This window comes from Danio rerio, chromosome 6 (assembly GCF_052040795.2).
Source record: "Danio rerio strain M-AB ecotype USA chromosome 6, GRCz13ab, whole genome shotgun sequence".
NCBI lineage: Eukaryota > Metazoa > Chordata > Actinopteri > Cypriniformes > Danionidae > Danio > Danio rerio.
Window position 1 is genome coordinate 25,645,284 of NC_141026.1, and position 27,632 is coordinate 25,672,915.

The 27,632-nt window shown below is 34.2% G+C and overlaps 1 protein-coding gene and 1 long non-coding RNA gene across 2 annotated transcripts in view; both read right to left on the reverse strand.

Moving 5' to 3' along the window:
• ntn1a (netrin 1a) overlaps positions 1-24,027 on the reverse strand; it is a 124,307-nt gene extending 100,280 nt beyond the window's left edge. Inside the window, 1 exon segment of the mRNA NM_131029.2 lies at positions 22,506-24,027. Coding sequence (NP_571104.1) covers positions 22,506-23,520 — 1,015 coding nt within the window. The 5' untranslated portion in view covers positions 23,521-24,027.
• The window catches only part of LOC147843513 (uncharacterized), a 721,012-nt gene that overhangs the window by 445,561 nt on the left and 247,819 nt on the right, over positions 1-27,632 (reverse strand). The gene's annotated exons all lie outside the window — the stretch shown is intronic.

Sequence of the window (27,632 nt, forward strand, 5' to 3'; positions counted from 1 at the left end):
ATAAATGATTTTAAACAAACCAGTTTTTAAACGTTGTGAGTTTATAATGTTCACCGAGAGCAACTGAGCGGATATATTCAAAATGAAAAGCCTCTGTGTATGTAACCCATTCAACCTTCACTTACTAATGTCAATAATACATCCCTTTCTCATGCACCTTTGCCCAAGCATCAGGCAAGAATAACCCCCTGCTGAAGAAACCCACTCATAAACTACAGTTCATTTCCACAACAACAATGTAGCTAAAAAAAATCTAAAAGTTTGTTATCAAAAGTTCTTCATTCAGATGCATCAAACATAAATCTTTCCAGAACAGTCAGGAAGAGCTGTGATTGAGTTGAACTTTAAAGTCCACATTTCTAGAACTGCCCAATCCAGCAAATGTCCCTTAAACAACCTTAAGATGATCAAGATGATCTTTGTGTTTGAGCCTACTACAAAATTCCTTGTTCTGGATCTTGATCCAGGCTGAACTATTGCAAAGGTATCTTAGGAGGCCTCCTATCCACCACTATCAAAGGCAAGTTAAACCTCTGTTTGTCAATTTGCCAATAACTAATTACATCAGATTGTTCCCTGCAGGTGGTCAAGAAATGGTTAAAGACATATCTTTTTAGACAGAACTTGGCTATTTTAATTGCTGCTCAATCTACATTTTCCCCATTTAGCAAAAAAATAAAAAATAAAATAAAATAAACAAAAAACACTTTCATTTTTTATAATTGTGCTTCACTAAATAAGGGTGTACTCAAACTATGTACAGTTGCCTTGAACCGGGCCGAAGCATGCATTCGAGCCTGAGCTTGCTTACGTCATCGATAATGCGCTGTTAGCACTCTCGCTCAGCACAGAGGAGATTTCTTTAGTTATATCGTTTTAGTCGTTTAGGATGCAGTGACATGCTGTCAAATATTTTACCGAACAGATCAGCCACTTTTGACGCTCACAAACAATCATAAAGTCCTTGTGCTGCAGGTATTAGGAGGTTTGCTAAAGGTGCAGCTGTCATACAGAGAGGGGTTTGAGTCTTTAATAAACTACGACAGTTTGTGTTAATTGAACAGTAAGAATGATTAATAGATCCATATGAAACAGCCCCTTAAAAGTCATGTCTTGTCTTCAGTTTTGGGCTCAGGCGCGCTCTCAAGCCCAAGTAAAACATGCTCTGGCACACCTCTTCCAACCGGGCCACGGCCGGCCAACTGAACCACACATGAGCCTGATTCAGAACACTTACACTTCTCAAAAAATCCGGGAAATGAGAAAATATCCACTGAGTGTCAATTCTGTGGTCACAAATGTCTTGTTGATGCCAGAGGTCAGAAGAGAATGGCAAGACTGGTTCGAGCTGATAGAAAGGTGACAGTAACTTAAATAACCACTCATTACAACAGTTATGCAGAAGAGTATCTCTGAATGCACAACACGTCAAGCCTTGAGGCGGATAGGCTACAGCAGCTGAAGACCACACTGGGTGCCACTCCTCTCAGCTAAGAACAGGAAACTGAGGCTACAATTCGCACAGGCTCACCAAACAGACAATAGAAGATTGGAAAAATGTTGCCTGGTCTGATGAGTCTCGATTTCTGCTGTGACATTCGAATGGTAGAGTCAGTTTTTGGCATCATCAACATGAATGCATGGATCCATCCTGCCTTGTATCAACGGTTCAGGCTAGTGGTGATGGTGTAATGGTGTGGGACATATTTTCTTGGCACACTTTGAGCCCATTAGTACCATCTGAGCATGGTGTCAACACCACAGGCTACCTGAGTATCGTTGCTGACTATGCCCATCCCTTTATGACCATAGTGAACCCATCTTCTAATGGCAACTTTCAGCAGGATAATACGCCATGTCATAAAGTGTGAATCATCTCAGACTGGCTTCTTGAACATGACAGTGAGTTCACAGCACTCAAATGGCCTCCTCTGTCACCATATCAGCACCTTTGGGATGTGGTGGAACGGGAAAATCACATCATTAATGTGCAGCCAACAAATCTGCAGCAACAGCGTGATGCTATCATGTCAATATGACACAAAATCTCTGAGGACTATTTCCAGTACCTTGTTGAATCTATGTCATGAAGGATAAAGGCCGTTCTGAAGGCAAAAGTGGGTCCAAGCAGGTACTAGTAAAATGTACCTAATAAAGTGGCCGGTGTGTGTAGGTTAAATAGTGTAGTAGAATTATGAACTGTGTCAGCTTTTTGTATTCTAAATCTGTACCACAGTTGAACAGTTCCTTCTCTCTATCGTTCTCAGCTTGTTTCCTTTTTTTGTCTTCACTGTATGTTTGGTTTGGCTGAGAATCCAGCCCAAACACTTGCCCTCCACACATGAACCACCCTAAGCTGAGGTCATTAATTCAGAATCTATACCCGGTCAACAGTGTTTAAGACATCAAGAAGAATACATGTTGAGAGAAACGGTCGCGCAGGGCAGCGAGCATGGAATGTGTCAGTGTTGCTGCACTGTTTACAGCTCTGTTTATGATCTGTGTTAACAGTGTACTGACACTTTAACTGGCTTCAAAACAGCCGCCAGCACGAGGGCCATGAATCTAAAGCTGCAGCAGACCTGTGTTTCACCTCATAAGGAAAGAGCACGGAATACTTCCTTCCAGACACTGTCATCTATGCAACCGAAGGTTTAAAAAGAGCATAACAGGAGCTTTTAAATGACAAGAATATCCTTTTATTCTAATTCCGATCATCTGTTCTCATGCCTGTGTTCCTTCATTTGATTCCATTTGTTTTGCTTTACAGTTAGCTGATGTGCACAGTCATTTCTCAGTTTGATTATCATAAGGCATTATGGAAAAATCTCATTTTAAAATATCTTGTGAGAAAATATGTTAAAGAAATTGCATGATATTTTACACCTGGGGCCTATGATCAAGAAATTAATGTTCAAAATGAAATTACACAGACTTTTTTTCAGTTCTCCTTAGACTAAAAAATTACTTACAGGTGAAGTTAAAATTATTAGCCCTCCTGTGATTTTTATTTTTTTTTCAAATATTGGCCAAACAATGTTTAACAAAGGAAGGATATTTTCACAGTATATATATATATATATATATATATATATATATATATATATATATATATATATATATATATATATATATATATATATATATATATATTTATATATATATATATGTATATATGTATATATACACTTTAAGCTGAATACTAGTATCTTGCAAAATATGCAGGAAAATTATGCAGTCATCAGGGCAAAGATAAAATAAATCAGTTATTAGAAATGAGTTGTTAAAACTATTATGTTTAAACAAAGATAGTACATTAACTGTACATTAAATTTGATCATTCAAAAGTTATTACAACCTTTATTTAGCATGTATGCATGAAATTGATCAAAAGTGACCTTAACATGTTTTCTGTAATAAATGTTAGTTTTTAACCAAATCTGCGTAATTTCTGATAAAACAAATGAATGAAAAAACTTAGAAAGGTAGCAAAAATAAACTATGACATAGAGTTAAATATACATACTTAATATATATATATATATATATATATATATATATATATATATATATATATATATATATATATATATATATATATATATATATATATACAAGTTTATTTTTTTGCTACCTATATATAAAAATATAAAAACCTTTGAATGGTAGTGTATATACTGTATAGAAAGGCTATTATAAATGTCCTTAGTAGACTTTCAAAGCAAACATACTATGAACAGGGCTACCTGAGTACTGCACATTCTCTCTCCTTAACTCTCAGAACCACAAGAATTTGGTTTTAGACATAGAGGTACAGATGTTTGTCATGAGCTCTTCATTGACTCTATTCAGCTGTCTCATCCCTGACTGTAATCTCAGCAGTACACATTCTCCTGGCAGACAGCATGGAAAATATCCGGCTGATGTTTATTCTGGCAGACTGCAGTGACAGAGCTGAGAAACTTTCTTTCGTGCGTGTACATGTTACCTGTTAGGAACTGTCCCTGACTTTGTCCTGCATTGTGACAGGTCTACGATGACAGTGTGAAAAGTATGTATATACAGTGGAGAACACAATTAGAGAACAACCTACAATTTCCTAAATTCTTAGGTCATTGCATAGTCATATTTAGTCACATTGTGTAGTTATTCTAACAGGAGTAAAACAGCTTTTTCAATCATTATTCAGCATACATAGCATATATTCAGCATATATAATCTAGTTAAAGAACACTTATAATATACTCAATATGGAAAACAATGTTTACTATAAATGTATCACAATCATAGTGCACTGCTTGCTTCAACCTAAAATAACTCTTTCGCACAATATCCAACCTTAAATATCTCTTTTGCACAATTTTCACCTTAAATACCTCTCTTGCACAATATCCTGCACAACATTGTTCAGTCTCATGTAAAAGTACTTGTATAGCCTGTCTTATGTGTATAGTTAAGTCTTATGTGTATAGTTAAGTATCTTACAGTATATGTTAGTTATGCATAGGTTTTTAAAACAGCTCTTATGTCCAGTGTTGTGTTTGTATTTATGGTTCATTTATGTAGCACCGGTGTCCTGCGAGACATGACATTTCATTCCTCTGTATGTCCACACATGTAGCACAATGACAATAAAGCTAGACTTGAAACTTGAGTATATACCTCTGTTATTGGTGTTAATCTGGCATCTGGTGATAATACTTTCATTATCTGACAAAACCAATTTAACTGACAGCCTGATCTTCTAGTTTTTACTGACTCTTCAAGTTGGTGAACTGTTCGAAAGTGACTGAAACCCATCAACAGCAGATTTTCATCAGAGTGGTTATTAACAATCTGTGATTTCTAGAACTCAATATTTTTACAATGACACTAACTCATTCAATCCCCCAAAAAGGCATGTCAGGCACATTTAAATAATTTAACAACAGATTTAATAAGCTTTAACAGTAATAAAAGCACACTTATATTTCATGTTGAAATGTGCATGTGCAGTATAAATCACAGACTGACTGTTTGTCACAATGTGTTGCACTTTTCCATTGACAAGTAATGGTCACCCATTTTTAAGATTCAAAATACAAGTCATCAAGTGACCAAAAGCTTGCGCACGATACAGTTTGCACAGGCTAATTACAAACAAATGACTATTGACTTCCATTTTACAAGTCAAATTTCACAAGTCAAGGGATCTTTAGTGTTCTGCTGAAGAAAAAAAAAAACTCACCTACATCTTTGATGGACTGAGGGTGAGTAAATAAAAATAACCTGAGGGTGAGTTTTCTTTTTGGGTGAATTATGCATTTAAAACTAAACTGTTTTGTGTGTTGTGGCTCTTCATGGCAAGTGTAAAACACAAACTGTTAAAAAATGCACATTTTAGAAAATGATGGCACCGTGTTCTCTTTTCTAAATGAAAAATGTGATTTGTTTGAAATGGTGAAGTCATAAGTAAGCCAAAGTGGAATCTAGGTGCGCAGAAAGCCTAATTTTTAGTCAATCATTGAGTCTATTTATTTACTTGTGTAAATGTGTGTAAACTTATATTTATTCATTTTTTATTAATTTCAGTAATATTATTGACTGATGTGAAAATTTCCATATGATTTATTTATAATACAGTTTTTAAAGTAATATGTTCTGTCTTTCAGAAGATATATTATATAAGAGACTTGCTTTGATTACCAAATAAGTGGATCTAACTAGATTTGCATTGTAAACATTAAATAATTGTTAAAAAGGTAAGATTTTTGATTTCATAAATTAAGATTTTAGTTATGATACACCCAAATTCATTCCACATAAATGAACATATTTTTTACAGAACTCTTAGCAGAAATAGCAAGAAATGTCCACAGATTCTGTCTGGCCCTAGCCATGGGTACACCTTACACATTGGTCTATAGCCAGGAATGAGAATGTGACATTCAAAACAACAATAGCAGATTTCAGGACAGTATAACAATACACAGGTATGTAGTAGTGTAGTTTGACATTGCCAGCCACTGTCCTGGCATGCATAATGCAGTATTTTCAGTAATTTTTGCAGATCTGTGTGAACAGAATCACTTTAGTGTCAAATGTATGTAAAAATGTATTCTGCATTAGACCTGATTTCAATGTAAATGCATCAAAATTGTATTTATAACAGTCTATTAATACTCTAGTGTGATTACTCTACAATAGTTGACATGCAGAATTTACTTTCAGGCAACATAATCTCTAAAGGCGATCATCAAAATAAGATAACCAGAATTTTAAAAACTCCCAGTAACTGTTAGTAACATAATAACATTCAAACACTATATATTACATCTCCATATGTACATAAATAAATGAAACTCATTCTTAATTTGTGCCAAAAAAGAAATTGCTCACAATCATCTGTCTCACTGAATCTTCCTGTGTTTTGCCAAACCACAGCTGAGAGAGGCTGACAAAAGCTTTCACTACTAAATAAAATGCTCAATTAATTCATTTAGCTGTTTCTTTGCCTTGAGGGCCAGACATCAAGAGGCGAGCAGACAATCCTCTTCTGTGCCTACTATAAACATCGCTGGCTGGCGCTGACTGAGGAAACAGGTATCAACAAGGGTGAGTCTAAACAGCACTGCAGCGCTGTGATTTAAGAGAGGTGTTAATGCCATCAAGAGTGAAGTCAACTCTGTCTTCCCCTCAAGGCTCATGCAGAAACAGACAATAAATTACAAAGTGGTATGATATATGAGAAAGCTGTCCTTATAGTGCTAAAATTCACAGCCAAGATACGGGCGTGCAAACTTGTAACGTTAAACTAGAAACGAGCATGACACACCTAGGACAAAGACGAGCAATGGTTGCAATTATGTTATTAAACAAATGCTGTGAAAAGGTGGTTATGTTGGGGGTGTGATCTAGCATGTACATGCAGCAATCCTAAAGGTAATTTCAATATTTTTTTAAGTGTGGTTTATTTATAAACTAATTTCGAGAGGATCCAGTGCTTATGATTGAACACAGCTGGTACCACATCAGCTCCGTATATTGCACCAATCAGATGAATACTGACACACTATAAATAGGATTTTTCCACTCCAGTCATCTTCGTCTTCCCCCTTTCACCCCTGCATCTCCCCTTCTCTGATAGGGTGGCACGGCGGCCCAGGGGTTAGCACTGTTGCCTCACAGCAAGAACACGGCTTATCTCAATAATAAAACCAGTAACAAAAAGTTTTGACATTTCCTGGTGGTCATTTGAATTGTCGCATGGATTGCATCATTATATTCGGTGCTCCTACTGGTTCTTGGATTAACACTCATCACAGCTGTTGTCATACTGCTTGAAAGTGTCTGAAATCTTCTGACACTGGCAGAACTTTTTCGAAGGAAAAATCTGATCGCAACGGGCACTAAGCGGCTGTCTGTGAACATGTCAAGCCAACGATTAAAGATAACTGATTTTAGCCTAGGATTTCAGGAATCTTTTAGGATTTCCCAAATTTGTCTCAGATGACAAAATCGTGGCTGAAATCTTACAGTGCGAGCAGGGCTTTAGCCAGATATATCTCTGCACGCTTACAAGCAGGGGAGTTCTCGAGACCTACCTGAGCTCAAACTCCCCTCTCATCCTTTAAACTAAAGGAAGCCCCGAGCTCGAGGATATTCTGAGCTCAGGGCTCTCTCCCAGGACAGCATGCCAAATATGCTTTATTATCACTCATCAGCTAAGTGTAAACTCTTGAAGACTTTTTAAAGACTTTCTCAGAATATGTATTGCGCCCCGGCTCGAACCAATCGCGTAGATTGACCACACTGTTGTTAATATTAGGAGGAAAATACATTTTTTTATTTTTTTTAGTCAAACACTTTAGACAAGACTTGAACAAAATTAAAGACCTCGTAAAAATTTGATTAAGGCTTTTTAATACCTTTTAAGGGCCTTATTTATTCATAATTAATTGATCAACTTTTAATACTTTTCAAGACCCCGCAGACACCCTGATGTAGCACAAATATTCTCGCACTTTTAATGTTCATACAGGCATCTTCAAGAATATACAGTTTATTTGATCACTTTTATTAAACAAATCAGACTAAGTATTATTTACCCTGTGTGAACGGTATCAGACTTCTAAGCAAAAGACACAATGTTTGTGTTGTGAGAGTCAGCCAATTTATCCTCAGCTGGTTCCCATCACTGATGTGGAGACTGCTTTATTTCTGCATCGCACTAATAACGCAGACAATGAGGGATGACATTCCCTGTGTTCCTAGGAAACAACTTTCAATCTGTGAAGTGATAACACGAACCTGCCTGAAATTACAAATGTAGTCAAAATAAGTCATAAGTGTGTAGGAGAAGCAGTTCTGAGCAGAAGCAACCCAGCTTCCATTGAAACACTCACCTCCATCTTAAAACTTTCAGATTCTTTGCCTTGAAAAGAAAACCCAGAAAAAAACTCAAAGTTTTATGTTCATGTGGTTGTAAAGAGAATCTGTGTTCTATTATGTATCAGACAAGCAATATTAACCAAAAGCCTCAAAAATGAATGTTTTGCCCAGGGGAGGTAGAGAAAGACCAATATAATGTCTTAACCATGCCATTTTGTCTTGTGAATGATGTCCCTTTTTGATACTGTATGTTTGTGGGAACAAGCAATTTATCTATTGTTCCTCTCGCAACAAAGAAAAAGAAGCTGTTCTGTTTATTTTACATGCTTCTGAATCTCGGTATTATGGACTTGATATGATTAATGTCCAACATGTAAAAAAAGACAGACTGAGCCTTGGGATCAGTTTCTGTCATAAACATTTTACTGGGGAAATCTTAAGTCTTATAAACATTATTACTGTATAAATTCACAGTCTTATAAAAAGGACATTATGAGCTCTTAATTTAAATGTTTTTAAAATATCAAGTACATAACCAGTCTGTGATTATTTGAAACGGGAATACGGCTGAATGCATTGCTATATTTGCAGCAACCACATCAGCCATCAATCTTGCGTTAATATTAATTTTTGTCTCAGTAAAAATGTTCTGCCTCAGTCTATGCTATGATGAAAATGAATTTCCTCAATTTCCTGAATTTCCTTCCTTCATTTTGTCATTCAAATATTTATGCATTAAGATGTTTATGCGATTCATTCCAGATTAAGTTTTAAAAAGTAATCACAGACATTTCGGCTGAAAGCCTTCTTCAATGTGACGGTTCACTGCTAATTATAAGATCTTATATACAATCTGTGAGTATTATCAGCTGTTCATAATTAAACAAGCAATCAACAAAGTCCAACTCAACTCTATCATAAAATTACAACAGCATGAATGATAACACATCATGCACATCGCTTCTCAGACCTGGAATTTATCCATGGAAAAAAAAAGTATTAAATGCCAATCCCGGCAGGCTTCAACTCTTGAAAGGAACATGGCTTGATATTCTCTGTTCTTTAGCCATCGTTCTGATTAATAAATTTCTTTTCTGTCAATATACACTTTTCATACATTGGCCCGCAGCTGTCAATGCGTCCTTGCATATCAAGCAGGATCATTGTATTTCAAAACAATATTCAAGTGCTCTGACCACAGATGTACATGCGGTAAGATGGGAAGACAGAACTTTGGACAACGTTAAACATTGTCAGACTGATGAATGAATTGTTTTGACTCCCATTTACAATCAGTGTTGCTGTCCAGTTTCTTAAAAAATTATAATTACCAGCAATCTAAAGCGAAAAAAAATATATATAATAATGTCAGATTCACTTTACAGTATTCTCTCACAAATTGGGCACAGAAACGGCCCTGATTTCCTTCAAATGAAACTGAAGAATACACTGCCGTGTTATCTGTTTGAACAAAATCAGCACAAAACAAAGATCATTTCAGGAGTTTATAAAAAGCTAAACACCTTCAGACTACCATTGGTCCGTGGTGATGATGTAATATGTAGGTGTGGCTCTGAGGCCCCGCCTTCTTTTACTTGGAAAATCTTCTCTGGTTATTTTCCTCTATTCAGATCAGATATTCACAAGTAAAATATAATCACTGAAGAGCTTGTCTAACTGACAGCAACAATAACACTGTTGTTCATCTTTATTATTGTGAATCTGCTTGCTAGTAATCTACAGTATAAAATGCTATTGAATGCTATTGAATTTCATCACTTGGCTTGACTGGAGTGTAAAGGTAAATAGCTAATGTATACTAGGCATAGGCCGGTGTAAGATTCTGACGGCATGATAACCTTGGATAAAAATATCACTATTTCACAGTTTAATTGTTGTGGTTACTCCTCTAAAGTAAATTCTTTTTAAATGTAAAAATAAAAATAAAACTTTTACCCTTTAATCACAATACATTTTATTTTGAGAAACATTTAAATATTTTGGAACAGTAAACATGTCTGGCTAAATATTTTAAATATTTATGTTTCCATCCAAAAATGCGAATCAACTTTATGCGCAAAATTGGATTATCACATAAAAGACGTGCGAATAATGCAGCGTTTCCATCCAACGAGTCAAAGTTAACAAAGTCCTCACTTCCTGATTATCTGACGCCAAATATCAACAGTAAAAATGGAATTTTCTGCAGTAGGAGAAGCTAAGTGAATCCTTTTTTCATTTAATAAATGACTTGCGCCTCAGAAGGCAATCCTGACACGCAGTGATGGTGTGGTGGCATTTAAAGGCGAGAGACATGGATCACAGACGCTTTTGATTCTGGAGGTAATTAATAATATAATAACACTAATACTGAATTTTTTAAGGTCTTTTAGAATTATCAAAACAACATTTTAGATGTTTTATAGTGTGCTCAGCCTGCTGGTTTATCCATTCACACACATTTTTATCATCACATGATCTCTTATAACAAAATGACATTTTTAAAGTGCATACTGAAATTTTTTAGATAAAAGTGTTTTCATTGTAGATTATGCAAATCTTTTCTTTTCGTATAAAATATGTATCCTACTCAGTTATGCACATAAGTTTTTTATGCGCATTTTTAAAATTTATGCGCATCTTGGCATTTCCATCAATCGATTTTTTATGCGCATATCTAAAACGCATAAATAATAGGTAGATGGAAACATAGCTATTGACTTCTGCTGTCTTCATTACTTTAGATTTGATTTATTTAAAAATTAAAAATGGCATCTCTGGATATCTTTTCTGCTAAAGATACTGTTATCGTAAAAAGCTAAAAAAAAAAATAAAAAAAAAGTAAATAAAAAATCTAAAATACACCTTAGGAACGTTATAGCAAAAAATTTTGGCAGTTTTAAAACCTTGGCTTTTCCAAACCGTGGTATACCTTGAAAACGGTTGTCGTCACATGCCTAGTGTATCGCTATACTTAGATGTTTAAAGACACAATACTGTATATACCATTTTTTTATGTCCTGTGTTGCCATGCTATTGATGTCACACACTCTAGATTTCTGGTTTTGATTCATATTAAACAGGAAAAAAACAAAGATGCTTTAATCTGTTGTGCATTTTATTAGACTGCACAGAGATGCATTTTAACAGAGCCTGGTATTTGTATTTAGTTTGTAAAACAGAGCTGATTATTTCCAACTTGATCATGGCCAGAAAAACTCTAAGTGGTTGATTAAAGCGTAATAAAAGCTTTTGTGTGCATCTCTCATCAGCAATTGCCTCATCGTCCTCATTTTGCTCCAACATCCTTACTCTGTTTCATACTATTGTAATAACAAGTTTTTAATCCTTTGCACATCCATGAACATGATACTTCTAAGCAACTGGCAAACAAATCTGCAGGAATACAATATCAAAAAATAAAAAAAATAAAAAAATGACAAGTACAGTACACGACCGGTCAAAAGTTTGTGGTCATTTTTTATTTGAATTTTTTTAGAAAATCATTATGTTCATCAAGGTGGCATTTATTAAATGTAAAAATATATAATAATTTTTAAATATTTATTAAAATTACAAACTGCTTTCTTATTGTAGTTTCAAATAAAATTATTACTCCAGTCATTGTTGCGTTTATTACTTTTACCATTAATAATAATAATATTAATAATAATAATAATAAATAATATTAGAGTGATTTCTGAAGGATTATGTGACTATGACGGCTGGAGTAATGAAGCTGAAAGTTCATATTTAAAATCACTGGAATAAGTTATTAAATTAAATCATTAACTACTTTTGAACAGTTAGTATATTACAATTTATAAGCAATTTACAATTTTACAATTTGTACTTTATTTTTGATGTAATAAATGCAGCCTTGGTGAGCAGAAGAAGCTTATTTTAAAACAAGTAAAAATCCTGCCGACCCCAAACGTTTGACTGGTAATGTATATAATATACTATTTAAATCATATCAAGAAGTATGCTTTGTTCAAGGTGGTCTTCAATTCTCTTTTAAAACCTAAAATTCAATTTTATTGCAGATGGATGTCCGCCATTTTTGAATAATGTGAAAACAGATTTTTTGTAGGCCCATATGTTTAGATTCATTGACTTTTATGACATGAATGAAAAAGAGACAATTTAATAACTGACCATTTTTTCATTAGCAATATAGTGAAGTTGTTAAATCTAAACATAAAAGACAATGTCAGGTAAACTGACATTTTTTATATATATATACTGTATAATGTGGCTAATATAGTATAGCAGGTACCGCAGGCTCTTGCACCTTTTTGACCCTTGAGTTTGCATGTGTAATGGCTCCTTACAGCAAAACATCCTAATGAAAAGGCATACTGAACTTTAAAACTGCCTATTAGTAAAAAAAGCAGCAGCATTATCATATTCTAACATATACCATCCTGTGTGTATGCGATATATGTGCTAACGCTCATGTTTCTGAGCCTGTGTATGTGTGCGTGTGGTGGCGTCTACTTAAACGAGATGCAGATGGCTGGTTTGGGCCTAGTGCGCTGCAACCTGGCAGGCATCAGGTTGAGTTTGCTGCAGAGGTTTGGGCTCTAGAGCCAGGCTCTGCTCTGGAAATATACTCACCCCCCCTGCAGCAGAGCCCCAGCATGGGCTTTCCGCCAGCACTGATCTCGCCAGGAGGTCTGGGCCTTCTCAAAAACACACAGCCTGCCCCACAGGTTTACAACAGCCAGCTCAATGCTCTCTTACATCTCTGCTTCTCCTGAAGAGGCTGAGCTTGTGCATCCCAGTCCAAATTCTCAAAAACATTGTTTTTTTTGATCAACCTTCCTGTCGAAAAAGCTGCCAGCCGGTATGGAGTAACATGAAAGAGCTAATGAGCTTGCCCACTTGCTAGTGAAAAACATTCACGTTGTACAATCACAAACAGGTGGTTTCGAACTTCGAGGTGTTTGTGTTCGCAGGGTTTGCCGCATCTGCAGAGCATAAAAGCGATTCATGTGAGAATTAAGCGCATGCGAGAAGGTCTTATTTGCCTGTGGTTTACAATTGGAGTTGAACACCAGTAAACACTGATAAGCATTCTGGGAAATGTGGCCATTTGGATTAGAGAAATGAACCGCTACATGTCATTTATCCCCTTCGAACAAAAGAGAGGTAGAAAAGTGAAGCAGCAGAGCAAAGTGCAATAGCTCCGTCAGGTTTCTTGTCTCACATCTCACCCTCTTTTGCTTGATAGGTGAGACAGTTTGATCCATCGGCAGCTTTGAAGATTAGAGACATTGATTTATAAAAGCCATGTAGCAGCTAAAACATTAACTAGAGCATTTGCTTTTACTGGCAAAGACAAACACACAAACAAAGAGATTGCCATTGGCTGATTGTCTGAGAAATCAGAAAAACTCATTTAACATCCTATTGCTGAACTTACAGTATAGGAAGATCAAAAAGTGGTTTATTATAATGTTTTCATTTATTTTTATTTTAGTTAAAGGAAAAATTCACCCCAAAATTAAAATGATGTCACCATTTGTTACAATTTAAGACTGTCTAAAATAATGACAAAAGTTTAATTGTTGTGTCCAGTTGTTTACATTTCATTCTGTTTAGCAAATGAAGTAATCATATAAAATCAGTGGAGCTGTACGTTTTACATTTGTGCAACCGTTAAATCTGTTTTGGAACTTCAAACTTTCCTGCTGGCACAGGACGTCAACATGACATCATATTGTAGTTGTACCCCAACGTCATAGGGATGTTGGAAATAAAAATTGAGTGGATGTCAGAACCCAACATCAGGTCAATGTGAATGTTTAATGTCCAAAAATCAACCTAAAATCAACCAAATATCAACATCTAATCATGTTACACCTTGAGATTGTGTGGATATTACCACTATGACAACTATCAGACATTGGAATCTGATTTCACTTTCCAAAACTTTCAAACAAAACTTAAAATCAACCAAATATCAACTTAATTTGACATTGTTAATCGACGCTGGCTAGACATTGAATTTTGGTCAACTTACGTCATGACCTAAATCTAACAAAATATTACTGTGTAATGATGTTGTGTGCCTGCCGAGTTGTTCACCCAATTAAAGTCACATAAAAAAAAAATTCTGTCATCATTTGCTAAAACCTTAATGAATTTTTTTTTTCTCTTCGGATGAAAAAATATAATATTATGAATATTGATTTCCATGTTATTTTTATTGTTATTTTTTTATTATTTAATTTAATTAAATTTAATTTAATTTTCCTTCGGCTTAGATCAATTCAATTCAATTCATCTTTATTTCTATAGCACTTTTACAATGTAGATTGTGTCAAAGCAGCTTCACATAGAAGATTATAGTAAATTGAAACTGTCAGTCCAGTTTTCAGTGTTGAAGTTTAGTTTTGTTCAGTGTGATTTAATATTCACTGAGTTCAAACACTGAAGAGCAAATCCATCAATGAGCAGATTAGTCTCTTATTTATTTGGGTTCACCACAGCATAATGAACCACCAACTATTCCATCATATGTTTTATGCAGCGAATGCACTTCTAGCTGCAAATCATTACTGGGAAAACACCCATATACTCTCGCGTTCACACACTCATTCACGACAGCCAGTTTATCCAATTCTCGCGCATGTATTTGGACTGTGGGGGAAACCAGAGCTCTTAGAGGAAACCAGGTAAAAATAAAATAAAATAAAATAAAATAAAATAAAATAAAATAAAATAAAATAAAATAAAATAAAATAAAATAAAATAAAATAAAATAAAATAAAATTCATTAATTCATTTTCTTTTCGCCTAAGTCCGTTTATTAATCAGGCATCGCCACAGCAGAATGAACCACCAACTTATCCAGCATATGTTTTACGCAGCGGATGCCCTTACACCCACAACCCAACACTGGACAACAGCCATACACTCTTGCATTCACACACATACAGTGCGGGCAAATTAGCTTATTCAGTTCAACTGTACCGCATGTCTTTGGACTGTGGGGGAAACCAAAGCATCCGGAGGAAACCCACAGCAACACAGGGAGAGCCGGGGCTCGAAACAGCAACCTTCTTGCTGTCAGGCGATTGTGCTACCCACTGCGCCATCTAATGCCCTAAATTAAATTAAATTAAATTAAAATAAATTTAATTTAATTTAATTTAATTTAATTTAATTTAATTTAATTTAATTTAATTTAATTTAATTTAATTTAATTTAATTTAATTTAATTTAATTTAATTTAATTTAATTTAATATTCCATGCTAAGTCAGTGGTGGTCAGCAACAAATTCTTCAAAACATCTTTAGTTTTTAGCACAACAAAGAAAATTCCAACAGATTTACGAATATTGTTTTACATTTGCAAAGAACACATTGACAGTACTTTACTTCCTCTTGTAAATACAGTAAATAAAATGTCCTGGGTACATATCAACCTGCACAGTCAGTCATGAATTTCAGAATCAGGCCCAATATAGCTATAAAACACTTCCAAGTGTGCAATTTATGTCCATAAAGATCATGCAGTAACTATGTGAGACAATCTGTTCAAACTGGCAGTCATCTTGTGGTTTGGCATGTGGGAGAGATGCTAGAGAGTTGAACTTAACTATGTGACGGAGAAACAAGTACATGCGGGAAACACAAGAGGAACCATTTGGATTCTGACAGCGATATGCTTTACTTCCAACAACAGAGGACAGAGAAACATCCCGAGTCATCTAAAACCACGGTGTGAGATTAAACACAAACCCTTCTGTCATCAAGATAATTGTAGTCCTGTGAAACATTTCTCTTCTCTTGACTAAAGTGCTTCCCGCTGCCTTTTCTGCTCTACTGAAAGACAATTCTATTTATGTTATAATTGAGCAACAGAAGATTAGGGCATATCTAAGCTACAATGTGATGCAATATTTGAAGGATTAATAAGACATTGTCTCTGTTTTTTATGTCAGGTGCATATTGGCATGGCAAACTGTAGTTCCATTAAAGTGTAAATGTGCCAGGATGAAGCTAAGACAGTTTCCCAATGTTGGGTTGCAGCTGGAAGGGCGTCTGCTGTGTAAAATACATGCTGAATACGTTTTCTAATCATTTAGCTGTGGCGAACCCTGATTAATAAAGGGACTAAGCTGAAAAGAAAATGAATGAATGAGGCTAAGGTATTTTTAAGTCCACAAGTCTGACTTTCCAAAAAACAGACTGGCATTATTTCATCTAGTTAGACTAATGAGGTTTGAAAATTATGAACTATTCTTTTAGTCCAGCTGAAATTGGATTTTAAACCAAGTGCACACTGTAAGAGGAAATCAGCAAAAAATAAATAAATAAATGAACTTGCAAATTGTACACATTTATGACACTGAACTGACACAACATTAAACTGAGCTAGATACTGCTTTACAACTGATGATATGGATTTACAGCTGATGATACGGGTTTACAACTGAAATGAAAGTGATTTTATAGTGGAATTACCTACTGTGGAGCAGCTTTAAACTGGTTAAACTTGCTTATTGCTTAAGCTCACGCTTGTGCATTTATGATGACTTTACAGAATGACACTGTACATTATCTTGAACATTGTGAAATCATTCATTTAATGTGTCAAAGAAAAGCAGAAAGATGCATGTGTAAAACTGAATCCCTTTCATTTTCTCTCAAAACATTCCATATCTGTCAAATAAAAATGAGGCTATAGTCTTTCATAGACAACCTAGAAAACTGGGGAAGCTCTTGAATGTAGGCCTGTCACGATATAAAATTTTGGTTGTCCGATGTATTGCACCACAACCTTATTGCAATAAAAACATTACTGTCCTTTTACAATCAATTTATGCCACTAGGTACAGATGAAATCTATTATTAAACCCCCTCAATTATTAGCCCCCCAATTTCTGTTAACAGAGAGAAGATTTCTTCAACACATTTCTAAACATAATAGTTTTAATAACTCATCTCTAATAACTGATTTATTTTATCTTTGCCATCATGACAGTAAATAATATTTGACTAGATATTTTTCAAGACACTTCTATACAGCTTAAAGTGACATTAAAAGGCTTAACTAGGTTAATTAGGTTAACTAGGCAGGTTAGGGTAATTTGGCAAGTTATAGTATAATGATGGTTTGTTCTGTAGACTATCAAAAAAATATATATATACATATAGCTTGAAGGAGCTAATAATTTTGCCCTTAAAATGTTTTTTTTTTTTTTTTTTAATTAAAAACTGCTTTTATTCTAGCCGAAATAAAACAAGCAAGACTTTCTCCAGAATAAAAAAAAATATTATCAGACACACTGTGAAAATTTTCTAGCTCTGTTAAACATCATAAGGGAAATATTTTAAAAAGAAAAAAAAAATGCAAAGGGGGTTTAATAATTCTAATTTCAACTAATAGCATCATGATGAAAGTAAACTTTCAAAGAACAAATTATAATTTATTTTTAATTAGGCATTAACATCAGAATGTGAAAACGTATATATGTATCCTAAACAAATTAATAAAAAATGTTGAAGATGAAAAAAAGTGAAAGGTACCAAGAACTAGAAAAAAGTAACATGTTTAACAAGGTCAATTTATACTTTTAAACAGGCCACATTCTCTACCAGATCTACTTAGTTAGGAACCCACATGAAAATATACTGTATACTATATACTATTCATTTATAGTAAATACTATATTTTTTAACCATACTGATACCTTCAATAGAGATTTGATGACAGAGGCTGTGCAATCGCTGTTTTTTAAGAATGGGTGATATACAGTTAGAGTCAGAATTATTAGGCCCCTCTAATTTTTTGTGTTTGTTTTTAAATATTTACCAAATGATGTTTAACAGAGCAAGGACATTTTCACAGTACATCTAATAATGACTTTTTTTTATTCTGGAGAAAGTCTTTTTTTAGGTTTATTTCGGTTTTTATTTTAAAAAGTTTTTATTTTTTAAAGACCCTTTTAAGGTCAAAATTATTAGCCCATTTAAGCTATATATATATATATATATATATATATATATATATATATATATATATATATATATATATATATATATATATATATATATATATATATATATTTATATATATATATATATATATATATATATATTTGAAAATCTACAGAACAAACTACATTATACAATAACTTGCCTAATTACCCTAACCTGCAGAGTTAACCTAATTAACCTAGTTAAGCCTTTAAATGTCACTTTAAGCTGTATAGAAATGTCTTGAAAAACATCTAGTAAGATATTATTTACTGTCATCATTGCAAAGATAAAATAAATCAGATATTAGAATTGAGTTATTTATACTATTATGTTTAGAAATGTGTTGAAAGAATAATCTCTCCATTAAACAGAAATTGGAAAAAAAAAAAAAAAAACAGGGGGGCTAATAATTCTGACTTCAACTGTTTATTGCATCACAAAAAATGATTGAGGTCATGCTTTGTGATAAATCGATATATTGATTGTTGTGACAGAACTACTTGAATGAATGAATGAATGAATGAACGAACAAATAAGCAAACAAAAGAACGAACAAAACAACAAACAAATGGACAAATTAATTTATTAAATATTGTAAATTTATTAGCCCTCTAATAAAACTGTTTTTCAAATATTTCCCATGTGTTTTCAATAATACATATATATAAATATATATATATATATATATATATATATATATATATATATATATATATATATATATATATATATATATATTTATTTATTTATTTATTTATTTATTTATTTATTTTATTTATTTATTTTTTTTAATGTACGGAAAGTCTTACTTCTTCTAGCTTGACTAAAAGAACCACTAAACCACGGTTAATCAATAACTTGACTAATTAACCTAACCCACCTAATTACCTAATTAACCTAATGAATCATTTTGATAATCATTTTGACTTTCACTGTATATATATATATATATATATATATATATATATATATATATATATATATATATATATATATATATATATATATATATATATAGGCTATATATATATATTACTTTTTAAGTAGATTGAACATAAAACAATTAGGTTCTTCCGTAAAAAACAAAAACAAGAATTGTGTTATTTTAGTTCATTTTAAATAAGTCACTTTTGAGTGTACCGTTTAAAGCATTTTTGATCTAAATGTTACTTGACAATGCTTTGTATGTAATATAATGATCTGCGTCATTTCCCCGCCAAAGTATGGAGTGACATTCCTCTTTCCTCACACTTTATATTCTTGACAGGCTTCAGACTGTGGTTCGATGCATTAAAGAATTATGTCTCTCAATGGGACAAGCTGATCAATATCTTAAGGCCACATTAAAGGGGCTCTCAGGGGTTCATACAGGTCCATTTCCTCTAGAGGATCCAATTAGTTAAGTGCAGTTCAAGTTAAACCTGGGTCTCCTTGCAATCCCGCTTATTGATGTCTATCTATTAAACACTTTCTCTCAACACTATTTCTTGTCCTACCTTTCATTCACTTTAAAACCTCCTCTCATTACCTCTGTTTCAAAACATTTTGCCCTATATCGTACCTACAAAATGGAAAACATAGCACAGCGTCCCAGTTAAACTTGAGTTCTGTGGTGAAATTCCCTTTTGGTGAGAGTTCAATCTAGTACATGAACACATATTAGTACCAACAGCGCCCATCAGATCCACACATTGAAATACTGGAATGTTTAAAGTACGGTAGTGTTGAAAGAGGACCAAACCTCAGTCAGATCATTTACAACACACAGTATATTTCCATATTTAGGTTTGAGTTATGATTGAGAAGTTGCCATAGTGTTTCTGTAGGTGTTTGATTGTATTTTCCCCTCACACACACACACACACACACACACACACACACACACACACAAACAAAGGTTTTCCCTCGGGCTCTGCCCTCGCTCAGAGGTGTCACGCGGCTCTTTCTTCTCCTGTTTAAGCTCTGTTTGCTTTAACGTTGCCCACCCCTTCACTCTTCTCTTTTCACTTCTTCACTTCTTTTCATTCTCTTGCTCCCTCTTTTCATTTCAGCAGTGGATCTGATGGCACTGCGCTCAAAAAAACACAGACGAGGAATGTTCTGCAAAAAAGCGTCGGCTCGCTGACAGCAAGATGGATGCTATGAGTGACGATCTTTTGTGCCCCACGCAAGACTCACACATGCAGGCCTCGGTAAAAATAAAGTGTCAAGGATACAGGGGAGCAATTCATTTCTCCTGCGTGACAGTGGCGTCTAAACCTGGTTTGTTTATATTTGCAGAGTGCAGATACATGTAGAAAGAGAACAAGGTCTTCTTTTCTAAGACGAGTCTAGACAGTCTTTGAAAAGTCACAGGGCAGGTGCAAATTTTGCTACAAAAGTGTCTGACAGGTGATGATTATCAGGGTCTTTTTATTTGGGTATAACTCAGATATGTTTATGCAGAACCAGACATTAATTCCATGTCCAATTCCCAGTAAACTCTCATTCAGTGCAGACTGATTTAGATTACTTTAAAGTTTTCACATTGCCAAAAATAAATAAAAATAAATTAGCAATGAAGACTAAATCTATACCAAAGTTACAGGACTGTTTAAATTAAAAGCAAATATTACAGGTTTATTTTCTAAATTACGTAAGATGCAGACAATTTTACTCATGCAGTATTTATTTCTTTGACTTATTTTATTTAATAGAGTTGATGTTCTTATTTTCTTCTTTTTCATCTACTTTTTCTTCTTTTTAAAATTATTAATATTATTATTAGTTATATTATTATATTAACAATTATTATACTAAATACATCTACTATATTACACTTAAGTACATATTTCAGGCTGCTGCACTCATAAATCAAAGTGACTGCTTTAAGAATGCTGACTGCTTGATTTAGATCAGTGTGGCGTGAATGTTTTTGTACAAATGATGACATTTAATTTCGTTTATAAATTAGGTCCTTCGTTATTCAATTAAGAGTTAGGCAACGGCTTTATTTATTAATTCCTGATGTAAGACGCAGGCTATATTTGTGTTCTCCCAGCTAACTTTACGCAGTGATAATGTGTATTTCAAACATATTTTTATTTAATTGAATTACATTACTTTACAAATGCTGAATAAAATCTCAATGCGTATATCTAAATCATCTGGCAATCTAGCTTCTGGTCATTTAATTTGATCATTCTAGTTATTCTTAGTTTTTTCCCCTCTAAACATGATTCGAAATAAAGCAATTTTATTCAAGAGTATTTTTAAAAAGAAATAATCATCAATAAATGTGTCCAATTTTATTTGTAATTTTATTTTAAGGAATAACACGAAATGTTTCTTGGGTTTTTATCACAATGCTCTTTAGACGACAAAATATGTCGTGTTTGTCTTTCTTGCTGTGACACCTGTTAATTGTTTTAATGCTAACGCATATCATGATATCTTTGCCCCTAAATTAATAATAGTCACTACTGATATCATTTAAACATTATTATTTAAGTAGACTACAGAACGATATCTCGTGTGTTGCGAACTAAAAAAACAAGCCATGGACAGGCGACAAATTCTTGTTTCCTTAATATTTACGCTTTGATAAAATGAGGTGAGCATTAAACATTTAAGCTATATACAGGCTTATTACATTTCCATATTAATGTTTATTTTTGTAATGAAAACCAAAATTTTGCAAGGCATAAAATCGTTAGGAAGTTAATTTGTAGATTTGTTAATTATGTCCTTATTTTATGCTTTCAAACCAAAAGCTCTTCGAAGTCAAAATTGGTGAAAATCTTTTCTAAATGTTTGAGAAATAGTAATGGAGACTGTCGGTACCTGGCTGCTAAACTCCAATCATATTTTAAGTCCTACATGTTTAGATTTTTTTTCTTTATCTTTCTCCAAACCATTGCGCAAATGCTTCATAAATCTGTCACTTGAACATTGCTATACTGTAATGGTCCTGAAAGTTCACTTCAAGCAAAATGCTTGCGTTTAAAAAGAAAACACCCGCACTTTTGACTTGGCAGTCATGGCTGGTTTCTAACTCATCTCAAACAAATTGCACATGCGACAAAACGATATGTCTTTGGTGAGATGTTCTCGCCGTAGGCGCTTTCCAGAGATGATGCAGATATAAATGATGGACTTACCGACACATTCGTTGGCTTCTCTGGCGGTTGCGCGCTGCCAGGGTCGGTCATAGTGAAAAGGTTTGCATCTGTCACACTCTGGTCCGGCTGTGTTGTGCTTGCACTCGCACACTAGGTTTCCATCCCGGTCTTTGACGCACCGTGATGCGTGTCCATTACACTTACATCTGCCTCCAACCTGCAGGTCGGAAACTGCGTAAAAATAGGAATCTCTGGCCAGCTCCGAGTCATCCTCGTTTTCGTCTCCGAAAGTGTGCAGGCGGCTGAAAGTCACCTTAATGTCAGTGGCGGTCACCCAGTCCTGAAGTACGGGTGAATTGTCAAAGTCGTGCGCGGAGGGTCGCCCGTCCAGGGTGCTGAACGCGATCAGCCCGCCGGAGAGAGGATGCATGTCGGTGTGAGAATCTGTGCAGATGGCCTCTTGCTCGTTCTGCTTAGTAATCGTGGCTTTGCTGGGCTTGTTGTACATCTTTCTACACTGGGTCGAGTAGTACTGGAAAGGCACCCAGGACTTTCCGTAGTCCATCGATTTAAAGATCGCCATAGACTCCGGTCGAGGTGAGCAGAACTGCAAACTCACGTAGGTCACCTCAAATTTCTTGCCCAAGGATAAAGTTAAAGTGACGTTTTGAGGATACTGGAGGTAATTGTCCGACTGCCAGCAGGTGAGATTGTGAGGATTGTTCAGGTCGGTCAGGTAAGCTGGTGGGTGATTCTTCTTTGGGTCTGACGCGTCGCACGTGTGGCAGTTTCTGTGTCTTTCGTCCCCTTTCTCGGTCACCACGCAGTAACGACTCGGCGTTTTGCCGCAGGTGCTGGACGCGCGTACTTCTTTCCCGAACGCCGCGTTTACGAAGTCGGGGATGCATCTTCTGGGGTGTCCGTTCTCGTCGTAACACGGATCCGGCGGGGAGGTCTGAGCGGCGAACATGCTCATTCCATATCCGCCGACAGTCCCTTTGAGCACACAGCAGAGAGTCACCAAAGTGACCAAAGCATCAGAGACTCTCAACATCCTCGCGCGCCTTCCTCAGCCTCTCCTGTGCTGAAACACAGCTGTGCGTCCTAGTGAGAAGATGCGTTCCCGTCTGCAGATTTTACAAGGATATCAAATCAGTTGGCAGTCTGAGCTTGATCAGTCCACAGCCGCTGGGTTCAAACCGATGCCAGATAAAAACTAATGTGAATCCGAATCTGTCTCCAACACATGGGCAAACTCTGGATACCTGATTTAAAAACACTACAATAAATACGCGTTCGCAATTAAAGAAATCTCCACACAGGTCACAGTATCACCGTCAAACAGTTCAGCAAAAGCAGAAAAGTAACAAAAAAATTTAAAAATCTCAGTTCGCGCTAGCTCTCTTTTTCCTTGAGTACATCGGACACGCGCTTTCACTTGTCTGGTTCTTGAATCTCTGCGCATGTAGAGGATATAAGCAGATCCCGTTAGTTTGAGCTCTAGTGTGATAGGAGACACTCACTTTGCCCCCCTCTCTCCCTCGCTCGCCGTATCTGCTCTATTGAGAAAGGCGCCGGACGGGTCTTTACGCAGGGCTTTGCGCTCATTCATCTCTAGCAGTGACATTCGAGAGAACAACGACATCCACTGGTAGATTATCAATAAAACCAGTGCCGAATTATAATTGAATTCAGTATATTAGAGATTCAATGATACATTATATAATATAACTTCAGTTAGTATGTCCCGAAGGCATATTTAAGTAGAGAAGAAGATAAAACATTACTATGAGTGCAACAATGCATATCACCAAAATGGCACAAAACAAAACATAATTTTTCATCTGAGCGATGGTTATTGTGGACAAATAATTTAGTTATTATTAATAAGTTTAGTTTTATTTTAACAAACGTTTCGGCTTATTTTAACAGCACCCAGAAATGACTTTCATCAACATAAAACTTTATATATTAAGTGTTAGATCACATATTGATTTAGTTTAAATCTTTATGAGGACTTGTATGTAACACTTGTATTGCTTTTACAGCCTATAATAAATTAATTAAATGCTGATACTTACTTTTTTTCAATACAATTAAAATAACATTTAAAGACTTAACTAGGTTAATTTAGTTAACTAGGCAGGTTGGAGTAATTAGACAAGTTATTGCATAACGATGGTTTGGTCTGTAGACTATCGGAAAAAAAAAGTTAGCTTAAAGGGGCGAATAATTTTGACATTAAAATGTTTTTTTTTTAATTAAAACTAAAACTGATTTTATACTAGCCAAAAAAACAAAACAAAAAAAAACAAATGCGAAAATTTGGGAAATATTTAAAAAGGAATTCATTTTTTAAGGGGGGCTAAATCTGACTTCAACTGTATATATATATCAGCATTCTAAACATTCTATCTAGATCAGGGGTGTCAAACTTCAGAGCAGCAGCTCTGCACAGTTTAGTTCCAACTCTAATTAAACACACCTGATCAAACTAATTGAGCACTTTAGGCTCTTTTGAAACCAACAGGTATGTGTGTTGAAGCAGGGTTGGAACTAAACTATAAGGCTGTGCACTCCAGAAAATGAGTTTGACACCCCTGATCTAGTTATTAAGAACTATTGTGACACCACAAACAACTCTGTTGTACAACACATGCATTTTATATGCATCATGTTTAAAGCCATTACAAAATTATAATTATTATTATTATTATAAACATTAGTGTTATTAATGTTAGTGTATACATTAAATGATACCTGATATTTAAAAATTAATAACCAGGGACTTTATGTTCTGTATTTTGTCCTTTATTATGTTATTAATAATGAATAATTTTAATAATAACCAGTGTTGGGGTAAAATATTGCAAGTAACACAGGTTACGCAATATTACTTGTAATACAGCTCCTCTATTTAATAAAATAAGAAGAACAAAACCTGCAAGTTCTGAAAGAATTCAAGCCTCAGTCAGGTAGGAAAAAGACAAAAGTAACTCAAAAGTTTAACGTAACACATTACTTACCAGAAAGAGTAATGCAAAGTTAGATTTTTGGGGAGTAAATCAATATTATGTTATATTATGCTAAAAAGTAACTTTCACCAACAATGATAATAATAATAATAATAAAAATAATAATAATAATATTTTGAGGTTCACATCTTGGTCCAAAGAAGAAGAAATGTACCAAAGACCTACCTATAAGAGGTTTTTGGCTGCTTATATCCTTAGACCCCCTCCAAGCCAGGGCCCTAATTCAAGTGAATAAAGGAACAAGAGTGGATTGTTCTATAAAAGTTATTCTAGCTGTAACAGACACATAAAATAATCACTAAAGGTCTACCCTTTGATAAATTAAAGCAAACTTTCATTCAAATGCAGTGGTGATCTATACTATGTATTAGTAAAGCGTTATTTGAATTTACATGTCATTCTGGAAAGAGTGGGGCACAAAACAGGCTGTGAAAAGACACATGCACAAATAGCATGGGTGTCATATTGCATTCCAGTTGATGTCTGAAAATTTGCATCTATTGTTATCTATGTGGATGCAATTTAGAATATACAAATAAATCATAAATATATAACTATGTTAAAGGTATTTAGAAGTGTTTTTTTTTTTTTTGGTGGGGGGGTTAATGAGAAGCAGATTGCAATTTTTATATTTAGGCATCTTCTGTAGTTCCAAGAAAGGGCTTTAAATGACTGAATAGGACACAGACAAGACTTACAAAAAAGTTAATTCAATAGTGCTATTAGTATAAGCCTACTTTTAAAATTCAAATTAAGAAAGTTTCCTTTCAGTCCACTTTTTCTTTCCACTAATTTTTTTAGAATGTGGCCTACTTAAAATTACAGTTAAACGGACTGTAAATTCTAATATGGCCTACTTTTAATGTTTTGAAGAGATACTCATAAGTATAAATATGTATTCTAAGCACTGGGTTTAAGTTGTTTACTGTTTTAGTATAGCTTTTTAAATGATTTTTTTTCCACATATAATTGTACGTGCTGCTTTATAAACATGTTTAAGTTTATATGGTAACAAGTTTGTTTTAATGTGGAACAAAAGATGGTTTAAACCTGAATTTATCTTGGCAAACTATGTATAATATGCATATATCACCTATATACAATTAGCATATACACTGAAAAAAATGATTCAAAGATGATTTCTTGCATTTACAACATTATTTTTAAGTTTAGTGGTTGTAAACAATTTATTTGGGCTGAATTTAAACAATCAAATTAAATTGAACATTACTACATTTAATTTTCCTTGTTTAAATTCAAGCCATATAAATTGTTTGCTACAATTTTGCTGAATTTTCTTTTCAGTGTATATTTTCAAGTGTGAAATCAAAATGTGGGATGGCAGTAAGGGATTTTTTTTTTTTTTTAGTTTTTTAAAATGAGACAAATTTGCAATTGTTTTTAATCCACATTATGTTATTTAAAAATTTAGAGTTTGATTTGCTAACTAGCAGAAAACACTAACCAGTTACCTAAAAAATACTTTTTTTTTTTTTTAAAGTTACTATGAGAATTTTGAATACATAGTTTATAAAATATACTTAGCATTCAAAAGTCCAAAATTAATCAAAACTCCTGGCAAATTTGATTGGAAATGAGACAGGCTTTTCCCAAAATATATAAGATGATGTACAAGAGGCATCATTGTGGAAAAAGGAATGTTTCTCAGTTCTTATTTAAAGAACAAAAAGTCCATGTCCAAATTTACAGAGTATTTTCAATAATCAACAGAAAAACCTTTATTGGTATTACAGCAATCAAAACCTTTCATTTATGCTGACCAGCTTTTTGCATGTCTCTACTGCTATATTTGCCCATTCATCTTTAAAGATGAGCTAAAAAATAAAAGTAATTCAGAATTAGAATTTTCCAGGGGTATGAATAATTTTGCACCTGACAGTGGTTTCCAAATTTTCGTTGACTTGTGTTGAATTGCAAACAATATGAACAAATCGTCACCTTAGAATTATAAGGTTCTATCTGCGTTCTAAATGATTTTGAGATATTAAGCTTTAAAGTTTTTGCATTCCACATAGCAAACAATATGTGTGTAACAGTTCTCTTTCATACATTAACATGACAGAGACCCTAAGGGTTTTCTAAATGTAAATTATCAAAGTTCTCTTACATT